Source organism: Neopsephotus bourkii, unplaced genomic scaffold (assembly GCF_033783945.1).
Source record: "Neopsephotus bourkii isolate Nb327-2 ecotype Australia unplaced genomic scaffold, CSIRO-AGI_Nbou_v1 NB_1304, whole genome shotgun sequence".
Classification (NCBI taxonomy): Eukaryota; Metazoa; Chordata; class Aves; order Psittaciformes; family Psittacidae; genus Neopsephotus; species Neopsephotus bourkii.
Window position 1 is genome coordinate 1 of NW_026901786.1, and position 11,957 is coordinate 11,957.

The following is an 11,957-nucleotide window of genomic DNA, read 5'->3' on the forward strand; positions in this document are numbered from 1 at the left end:
AAATAACATATAAATTTATTAAGATATAAAAACCATCAAATTTATGAAAATATGAGTAACATAGCTTTATTAATAAAGCTATAGTAACATACAAATTTATGAAGAAAGCTATAGATAACATACACATCTCTAAATAAAGCAATAAATAACATACAAATTTAGGAAGAAAGGTATAAATAACATATAAATTTATTAAGATATAAATAACATACACATTTATGAAGATATTAGTAATATATACATATATTAATAAAGCTATAATAACACATACAAATTTATGAAGAAAGCTAGAAATAACAAATTTATGAAGAAAGCTATAAAATAACGTATTTTTTTAGTAAAGATATAAATAAAACATACAAATTTATAAGTAAAGCCATAAATAACATACAAATTTATAAAGAGACAAATATCATAAATTTATGAGGCTATAAAATAACATAAATTTATTAATAAACCTATAAATGACACATACAAATTTATGAAGAAAGCTATAAATAACAAATTTATGAAGAAATCTACAAAAGAACATGTGAATTTATGAGTAAAGATACAAATAACACATACAAATTTTTGAACAAAGCTATGAATAACATAAATTTATAAATAAAGCTATAAATAAGACATACAGATTTATGAATAAAGCTATACATAACATTTATTAATAGGCCGATGAATAACATACAAATTTATGAAGAAAGCTATAAATAACACAATAATTTATGAATAAAGCTATAAATAATACAAACTTATTAATATAGCTATAAATAAAATATAAATATATCAATACAGCTATAACAAACATACAAATTTATTAATACAGCTATAAGTAAGACATAAATTTATGAAGAAAGCTACAAGATATAAATTTATGAAGAAAGCTATAAGTAACATATAAATTTATACATAAAGCTAAAAAATATCATACCAATTTATGACTAAAGCTATAAATAACATGTTAATTTATGAATAAAGCTATAAATAATACAAATTTATGAATAAAGCTATAACTAAAATATAAATGTGTTAATACAGCTATAACAAACCTACACATTTATTAAGCTATATATAACGTACAAATTTATGACTAAAGCTATAAATAACATAATGTTAAGCTATAAATAATAAAATTTATTAATACAGCCATATATATAAATATATATGTATTATATATATAAATGTATTAACGCAGCTGTATATAAATATAAATTATATAATTTATATTTTATTATTTATATTATATAATTTATATAATTAAATATATAAATGTATTAACGCAGCTGTAAAGAACATACAAATTTATAAATAAAGCTAATAACAACATACAAATTTATGAATAAAGCTATAAATAAGACACAAATGATGACTAAAGCTAGAAAGAACAAATTTATAAAGCTATAAATAACATACATTCATGAAAAAAGCTATAAAGATACAGGCTTATGAATAAAGCAATAAATAAGATACAAATTTATAAATAAAGCTATAAATAAGATGCAAATTTATGACTAAAGCTATAAATAACAAATATCTAAATAAAGCTATAAATAACACAGATTTTTAATAAAGCTATTAATAACATAAAATTTATGACAAAAGCTATAACATAGATTTCTAAATAAAGCTACAAATAACATAGATATTTATCAATAAAGCTACAAATAACACATGAATTTCTAAATAAAGCTATAAATAACATACAAAGTTAGGAATAAACCTATAAATAAGATACAAATTTAGGAATAAAGCTATAAATAACATATAAATTTATAAATAAGGCTGTAAATAACACAAATTTAGAAATAAAGCTATAAATAGAATATAAATTTATGAATAAAGCTCTAAATAAGATACAAAATTATGACTAAACTAGAAACAACATAAATTTTTAAAGCTAGAAATAAAACATACATTGATGAATAAAGCCCTAAATAAGATACACACTTATGAATAAAGCAATAAATAAGATACACATTTATAAATAAAGCAATAAATAAGATACAAAGTTATGACTAAAGCTATATATAACATAAATTTCTAAATAAAGCTATAAATAACACAAATTTATAAATAAATAAATCTATTAATAACATACAAATTCATGACAAAAGCTATAACATATAAATTTCTAAATAAAGCTATAAGTAAGATAGATGTTTATATATAAAGCTATAAATAACACATAAATTTATGAATAAAGCTCTATATAAGATACAAAATTATGACTAAAGCTATAAATAGCTTATAAATTTATAAAGCTATAAATAAGATACAAAATTATGACTAAGGCTAGAAATAACATAAATTTATAAAGCTATAAATAACACATATATTGATGAATAAAGCTATAAATAAGATACAGACTTATGAATCAAGCAATAAATAAGATACAAATTTATAAATAAAGCCATTAATAACATACACATTTAGGACAAAAGCTATAACATAGATTTCTAAATAAAGCTATAAATAGCATAGATATTCATAAATAAAGCTATAAATAACACATACATTTCTAAATACCGCTATAAATAAGATATAAATTTATAAATAAGGCTATAAATAACACACAAATTTAGAAATAAAGCTATAAATAGCATACAAATCTATGAATAAAGCTATAAATATGATAAAAATTGTGACTAAAGCAATAAATAACTTATAAATTTATAAAGCTCTAAATAAGATACAAAATTATGGTTAAAGCTAGAAATAACATAAATTTTTAAAGCTATAAATAACACATAAATTGATAAATAAAGCTATAAATAACATACAGACTTATGAATAATGCAAAAAGTAAGACATACATTTAGAAATAAAGCCATAAATAACAAATTTAGAAATAAAGCTATAAATAACATAAATTTCTAAATAAAGCTATAAATAGCATAGATATTTGTTAATAAAGCTATAAATAACACATAAATATATAAATAAAGCTACAAATAAAATACAAAGTTACGAATAAAGCAATAATTAAGATACAAATTTAGGAAAAAGCTATAAATAAGATATGAATTTATAAATAAGGCTATAAATAAGATAGAAATTTAGGAATAAAGCTATAAATAAGCTATAAATTTATCAATAAGGCTATAAATAAGATAGAAATTTAGGAATAAAGATATAAATAAGCTATAAATATATGAATAAGGCTATAAATAAGATAAAAATTTAGGAATAAAGCTATAAATAAGATATTAATTTATAAATAAGGCTATAAATAAGATACAAATTTAGGAATAAAGCTATAAATAAGCTATAAATTTATGCAGAAGATAAAAATTTAGGAATAAAGCTATAAATAAGGTATAGATTTCTAAATAAAGCTATAAATATGATACAAATTTAGGAATAAAGCTATAAATAAGCTATGAATTTATAAATAAGGCTATAAATAAGATAGAAATTTAGGAAAAAGCTATAAATAAGATACAAATTTATCAATAAGGCTATAAATAAGATAGAAATTTAGGAATAAAGATATAAATAAGCTATAAATATATGAATAAGGCTATAAATAATATAAAAATTTAGGAATAAAGCTATAAATATGCTATAAATATAAAAATAAGGCTATTAATAAGATAAAAATTTAGGAATAAAGCTATAAATAAGATATTAATTTATAAATAAGGCTATAAATAAGATACAAATATACGAATAAAGCTATAAATAAGCTATAAATTTACGGAGAAGATAAAAATTTAGGAATAAAGCTATAAATAAGGTATAGATTTCTAAATAAAGCTATAAATATGATACAAATTTAGGAATAAAGCTATATATATAGCTGTTTATATATAAAGCTATAAATAAGACATAAATTTATGAATAAAGCTCTATATAACATACAAAGTTATGACTAAAGCTATAAATAGCTTATAAATTTATAAAGCTATAAGATACAAAATTATGACTAAAGCTAGAAATAACATATAAATTTATAAAGCTATAAATAACACATACATTGATGAATAAAGCTAGAAATAAGATACAGACTTATGAACCAAGCAATAAATAAGATACAAATTTATAAATAAAGCTATTAATAACATACAAATTTAGGACAAAATCTATAACACAGATTTCTAAATAAAGCTATAAATCACATAGATATTTACCAATAAAGCCTTAAATAACACATAAATGTATAAATAAAGCTAAAAATAAGATTCATGGTTAGGAATAAAGCTCTAAATAAGATACAAAATTATGACTAAAGGTAGAAATAACATAACTTTATAAAGCTATATTATAAACACATACATTGATGAATAAAGATATTAGCTACAGACATGAATAAAGCAAGAAGACAAATTTCTAAATAAAGCTATAAATAAGATACAAATTTATGACTACAGCTATAACATAAATTTCTAAATAAAGCTATAGATAGCATAGATATTCATAAATAAAGCTATAAATAACACATAAATTTCTAAATAAAGCTATAAATAAGAAACAAAATTAGGAAAAAAGCCATAAATAAGATATAAATTTATAAATAAGGCTATTAATAACACACAAATTTAGAAATAAAGCTATAAATAGCATACAAATCAATGAATAAAGCTCTAAATCCGATAAAAATTATGACTAAAGTTATAAATAACTTATAAATTTATAAGGATCTAAATAAGATACAAAATTATGATTAAAGCTAGAAATAACATAAATTTTTAAAGCTGTAACACATAAATTGATAAATAAAGCTATAAATAACATACAGACGTATGAATAACGCAATAAATAAGACACACATTTAGAAATAAAGCTATAAATAACAAATTTAGAAATAACATAAATTTCTCAATAAAGCTATAAATAGCATAGATATTTCTAAATAAAGCTATAAATAACACATAAATTTCTAAATAAAGCTACAAATAAAATACAAAGTTATGAATAAAGCAATAATTAAGATACAAATTTAGGAATAAAGCTATAAATAAGATATGAATTTATGAATAAGGCTATAAATAAGATATACATTTGTAAGGTTATAAATAAGGTAGAAATTTAGGAATAAAGCTATAAAGAAGCTATAAATATATAAATAAGGCTATAAATAAGATACAAATTTACGAATAAAGCTATAAATAAGCTATAAATTTATAAATAAGGCTATAAATAAGATACAGATTTAAGAATAAAGCTATAAATAAGCTATAAATTTATAAATAAGGCTATAAATAAGATAAAAATTTAGGAATAAACCTATAAATAAGGTATAGATTTCTAAATAAAGCTATAAATATGATACAAATATAGGAATAAAGCTATAATTAAGCTATGAATTTATACATAAGGCTATAAAGAAGATACAAATTTAGGACTAAAGCTATAAATAAGCTATAAATATATAACTAAGGCTATAAATAAGATAAAAATTTAGGAATAAAGCTATAAATAAGCTATAAATATATAACTAAGGCTATAAATAAGATACAAATTTAAGAATAAAGCTGTAAATAAGATATAAAATTTATAAATAAGGCTATAACTAAGATAGAAATTTAGGAATAAAGCTATAAATAAGCTATAAATATATAAATAAGGCTATGAATAAGATACAAATTTAGGAATAAAGCTATAAATAAGCTATAAATATATAATTAAGGCTATAAATAAGATACAAATTTAGGAAGAAAGCTATAAATAAGCTATAAATTTATAAATAAGGCTATAAGTAAGATAGAAATTTAGGAATAAAGCTATAAATAAGCTATTAATATATAAATAAGGCTAGAAATAAGATAAAAATTTAGGAATAAAGCTATAAATAAGCTATAAATATAAAAATAAGGCTATGAATAAGATAAAAATTTAGGAATAAAGCTATAAATAAGCTATAAATATATAAATAAGGCTATAAATAAGATACAAATTTAGGAATAAAGCTATAAATCAGCTATGAATATATAACTAAGGCTATAAATAAGATACAAATTTAAGAATAAAGCTGTAAATAAGATATAAAATTTATAAATAAGGCTATAACTAAGATAGAAATTTAGGAATAAAGCTATAAATAAGCTATAAATATATAAATAAGGCTATGAATAAGATACAAATTTAGGAATAAAGCTATAAATAAGCTATAAATATATAAATAAGGCTAGAAATAAGATAAAAATTTAGGAAGAAAGCTATAAATAAGCTATAAATATATGAATAAGGCTATAAATAAGATAAAAATTTAGGAATAAAGCTATAAATAAGCTATAAATACATAAATAAGGCTATAAATAAGATACAAATTTAGGAATAAAGCTATAAATAAGCTATAAATATATAAATAAGTCTATAAATAAGATACAAATTTAGGAATAAAGCTATAAATAAGCTATAAATATATAAATAAGTCTATAAGTAAGATAGAAATTTAGGAATAAAGCTATAAATAAGCTATAAATTTATAAATAAGGCTATAAATAAGATACAAATTAGGAATAAAGCTCTAAATAAGATATGAATGTATGAATAAGGCTATAAATAAGATATACATTTGTAAGGTTATAAATAAGGTAGAAATTTGGGAATAAAGCTATAAAGAAGATATAAATATATAACTAAGGCTATAAATAACATAGAAATTTAGGAATAAACCTATAAATAAGCTATAAATATATAAATAAGGCTATAAATAAGATACAAATTTAAGAATAAAGCTATAAGTAAGCTATAAATATAAAACTAAGGCTATAAATAAGATAAAAATTTAGGAATAAAGCTATAAATCAGCTATAAATTTATAAATAAGTCTATAAATAAGCTATAAATTTATCAATAAGGCTATAAATAAGAAATTTAGGAATAAAGCTATAAATAAGATATAAATATATAAATAAGGCTATAAATAACTCGCAGGAGGGAACCAGCTGCTCCGCCTGTTCCCATGCTCCTCACTCTGGTGTCTCCCTCCAGAAGCAGCCCCGCTTCCAGGCTCCGCCTTCCAGCTCCTGGTGATCTAGGAAGCAAACAACACCGAGGAAGTATCAGGCCCTGCCTGTGGCTCACCTGGCAGCACGCACAGCAACTCTGCTGCCATCAGGGACAGTCAAATCCGGCCAAAGGCGGCCTGCGACTTGAAAATCTGAGGCTGTTTTTCTCCTCTGTTGCAGCACACAGGTGCTGTGCACACAGATGCAGCACACCTATCAGCAGGCTGCTGTAAAATTTATTTAGTGATCTGAGACAGAAAGGTTGCACTCGTGCCCTCACTTCGGCAGCGTGGTGGGGTTTTCCCCTCTTACTTCAACAGTCACCTCATTAGTCAGTGTTCCCTTTGTGGCACTGTCACCCTCCAGCAAACATATCCACAGCCTGCATCTCAGTGCTGTGTACTGTGACATGCGGGGCTCTGACACAACTCCCACACCTTCAGCTTTTATTGACACATAGAATTTATTCCCTTGTCCACCCAGGAGTCCTCAGCACCAGCTTACGTATAGAAGCGTGTGGGCAAGTACGCCAAGAGCCCGTACGAGTGCAATAGTTGAACTGAAGGCCCGGGAAGGTACTTACACTGCAGACAATAACTCAGCTCTTGTGATCTCCCCTTCGTGGAAGAGTTTCAGAGCACCTGTCTTGCCCACCTCTAAAACATGCAGCATCTCTTAGCAGGGACCTACCCTGCTCTGAGCTGCATCTTCTCTTCCTGCACAGATGCTTTGCAGGGGACCCTGCCTCTTCTGCAGCTTTCTTCACTGCCTTGGGTCCTGGAGTCAGTTCTCTCTCTTCCATCACCCATCCACATGTAAGACTCCCATTCTCCTTTAAATAAACACACCAAAAAATGAAATAAACCCAAAGACCACTCAACACTTTCCCAAGGAGTTTTACCTCCTTTTAGCACTTACTTGCTCTGCACTAAACAGCGCTTCCACAACAAACAGTTCGGATGGTTGAGCTGGGCTGTGATCCAGCTCTTCTCCCTGTTCTTCAGGGGCTCCCTGGGTGGTCACAAACTCTTGTGCCGTGTCAGCAGCAGCGGCACTTTCTTTGGCCGCATTGATGCAGCTTTCAAACAGCTCTCCACCCCAGCTTTCTGCAGCCTCCGGTGTCACTGCATCTGTGCTGCCTGATGCATTCATCTCACTGAAAAACTGAAATACATCTTCATAACTTAATTCTGGCAGCTTCTCCTCATTCTCAGATGTGTGCTGTGCGCCATCAGAGGGCAGGCATTCAGCTGCAGGAGGTGGCTGCACTTCAGGACTCTGGGAGAAACAAAATACAGGGAATTTCTAGATCAAAAAATCACCACCATTTTCAGTCAGGGCTGATGGATTTTACTGCTCCTGAGGACTGTGCAGGCCAACCCTTTTTCAGCACACACCAGAAGAGTTTGCTTTGTTTATCCCCTCTCAGGAAAAAAAGGATATACATGCTGCTAGAATGTGAAAGGAAGCTCTGGCATTTTCACTGAGGTTCTTTTGCTATTTGATAAGCCAGGCCACCCAATGAGGTGCAATTTCCACCAGAATTTTAGCAAGCATTGACAGGAAGCACTGGAGCTCTCCCAGATAGGACAGCTCTGAGCTGGGGTCAATTCCAAAAGTCAGCTTGGTTCTTCTCATGCATCCACTGAAACTCAGGACTGCCACAAGCTGTCTGGGGCACAGAAGTGGAGCTGATTCCCAGTATCATAACATTAAAGAATCCCATTTTGTGCAGGCAAGGGCTTTCTTCAAAGACAAATGGAGACTCGGGAACTAAAGCGAATTATGGTGAAGTCAAATGTAACACTTTTCCAGGAAAAACCACTCCCCCGATGAGGACACCCACTATGCCGCTGCCCTGAAACCTTACCTGCGTTACAGCACTGACCCCTTCATGTTTCAAAGCCGTGCTTTGAAATGGGCATTGGCAAACCACGTTACTTTCTCTTTCTACAGCAGATCCAGTCCCAAACTTCTCTCCTTCCTGCCGCAAGCCCAGAACCCTGCGGTCCATGCGTGGGCTCTCCTCCCTTCCCCCTGCTCGCTGTGCGCTGCACTCACCTGCACAAAGACGCAGTCGGTGGACGCCGCAGCCGCAGCACTGGCGCTGACAGTCAGAGGTGCTCCCTGGGCAGGGGGTGAACACTGCAGGGTGACTGCAAAATTCAAACACAGGGATCAGACTGCCAGAACTGGTGCCCAGGGTGCACAGTTCTATTGCTTACTTGCATTAAACACTGCAGTAACCGCTCCGTAAGCTAACTCCCTGAAATGGATTATGACCTCCCCACTGATTGTAAGACTGTGTTCTCCACCTTAAAACATATTTCTCCTAAAGTACGTGGACATATTTCAAACCTACGTATTGTAGAATTAACCAACACACACACACGGAATCTTCATGTTCACTCTTCTCTGTCTTAATATCACCTTTTTGATTTGGCTGCTGCACTGTCTCAACACAACACACCACAGAAAGGGGATTCACACAGGAAGGGCCTGCATGTTCACACACACACACACTGGAATGAAAATGGGATCTTATATTACAGTTCTGCATAGTGCCAAAAATCTAATGATACCTGGGCCTCAGTCCCTCGGAACGCCAAAGCATGTTGACAAACCCAAGAAAACCACCAAAGAAACCTAAAGGGCTACTCTAAAAACAGGGTGAGAGAGCAAAGCAGAGATTGGCTGTAGCCTGCTGGAGTGATCCTAAGCAAACAAACATTTAGTACAAAGAGCCTAGCTCCTAAGAGAAGAAAAGGAAGAACCCAAAGGGAAGAAGCACTTGTGAAACAGGAGGCAAGTGTAAAACACAAAGTCCAGATCACACGCTATAAAAAGCTACAAGTAAAGTAGAAATTGCACAACTCTTGCACTTAGTAGAGCTTATAGTGAAAGCAGCTCATGAATCAAACGTGCTGTAATGCCTGTACATCAAGGGGAGGAGAACAAACATAACCATGTAGCAGCCCAGACTGGAGACCAATTCTGAACGGGTCTGAAGTGTGGAACGGTGCACAAAAAGAATGCTTTGCACTCACAACACATTTTCTTGGGGGTTTTTTTGCCACCTGCAGCAGTGCCTGATCTAACAGCAAGAAAAACTGCACCTGTGGAAATCCCACTGATGGGCTCGGCCAGCAAAGGGGCCAATTCATTTGTAATACTTCAGGTCTTCCAGCTGAATCAAGATTCCACACACACCTGCTTCACCCACACACTTTTGTCCTTCCCTGCTCATTGCAGAGAAGGCATTTCTAAGCTCTTCTGTCTCTGATACAGTTCATCTCATCAGAGCCAGAAGAAATGAGCAGCTAAAGCACATTCTGTCACCGGCTGGTAGCAAGTAACGGACAGGGAACACACATCTCACTGCAAGCACACACGTCAGATACACACGCAGTGACAGAGCACTGGGGGAAAACATTTCATGCACCACTTTGCAGGAACTTCTCAAGCAGCAAGTGGAGAACTTTTGCCGTACGTGTTGGATCCAGGCCTTGCAAGCACTGCCCTGGAGACGCGCAGCTGCCGGGTTCTGGAAGGGCAGCACCAGCTGGAGCCCATCGCTGAAGTGGCAGAAGGGAGCACACCGTCTGCAGAGTGTATGTGACCTCCGTGCAGCACTTGCGGACGACTGGAAAGGGAGCCCCCTGGCCTGGGAAAGCTGGGGAAGCCCAGTGCCCTGGCAGCGACCCAACAGAACCCTGCCATGGTCTGCAAGGGGCCGGAGGCTGCTGGGAAGTCCTTATCTGGAAAGCAGGGTGGTTCTGGCATGAGGCCGCTCTGGTGGAGGAAGGAAAGCAGCTGTCTGGACGACAAGGTTGTGGAGCCTCTCCTGAAGTCACCAGTCCTGCAAAACAAAGGGAAACAAGGACTAAGGGAAGGAGTTTTCACTAGCCCTGAAAGGCAGGATGAGGAGCCAAGGCTCCACAACGTTCCCTGGGAAGACCACCTTTGCTCCAATATTCTTAATCCAGAAACAGACTCTATTCTTACACCTAAACATATAGTAACTGCTGTAGCACTACCACCTGAACAGACAGGAACATCAGTGCTGTGCCAACACACAGTCATCTCTGGAGCACTCAGTCTCCTGAAACCCTCAGGAGCAAGTGATGGCTACTTAGAAATGTGCTATTATAAATCAAAATGGGCAGGAGCTGACTAAACCAGTGCAAGCCATTTAGGAAATGCTGCGTGTAACATCAGGCATTAAGGTAAAATAAAGGTGGAATGGTGAAGCAGGGCTCTACCAAACTCCAGTGCTGACAGCACATGGGCAGCCAAGGCAAGGGCAATGTCCAAATCCTAAACGTGACTCTGAGAGCACTTGATCACAAGTCACTCAGCTTGTCAAGGAAAACAAAAGCAAAGCCAGCTTTTTTCCAGGTAGCTCAACCTAAAAGCTCAGACTTTGCCGTTTTGTTACTTCCAAGATATTCCCTTTCGTCTTCCCTGGTTTCCTCTCTCGGTCAGTTATGGTTTCATGGAATGGTACTTGCCCTCATACGGTCGATCACCCATCTCTTCACACAGATTTAACAACAGCTTATGGAGCAACCCTTCAAGGAGAAGTAACGGTCACCTGGTAGGGCTGTGCCAGCTCCACAGAGACAGGGTGAGGGTGCTCTTACTGCAGCCCCCGACAGAGGCTGTCTTGCAGCCGAGGGGCAGAGGGAACCACCCGCGAACCTCGCTCCCCGTGCCTGCTGGCAGCGCATCTCCCTGCACGAACAACAACGGCTTTCCCGCACCGGCGGAGCTGAGCGGCCGCCAGCAAGGTCAGGCAACCCTGCTCCGTGCGGGGGTGCCGATCGCCAAACCCCAGAGCACCCAGTGCTTCTCGGCCCGCAGCCCGGGGCCACCCCAGCTCACCGGGTCTGGCAGCCTCGCCGAGCGTCGAGGGCAGGCACTGGGAGAGCTGGGCCGGGCGGCTGGGCAGCTCCAGCCCGGCCGCCAGCTTCGCCTTGTTGGCGCTCGTCCGCCGCTTGAGACACA

The 11,957-nt window shown here is 32.7% G+C and overlaps 1 protein-coding gene across 1 annotated transcript; it reads right to left on the bottom strand.

Annotated features, from left to right (window-relative positions):
• Positions 1-7,640: 7,640 nt before the first annotated feature.
• Positions 7,641-11,952, bottom strand: LOC133219078 (heat shock factor protein 5-like; the record flags this gene model as incomplete). Its single annotated transcript, XM_061366125.1, has 5 exons — positions 7,641-7,782; positions 7,869-8,228; positions 9,012-9,106; positions 10,441-10,809; positions 11,835-11,952. Coding segments are annotated over 5 exons (1,084 nt in total), but the record flags the coding sequence as incomplete, so codon positions are not given.
• Positions 11,953-11,957: the final 5 nt, after the last annotated feature.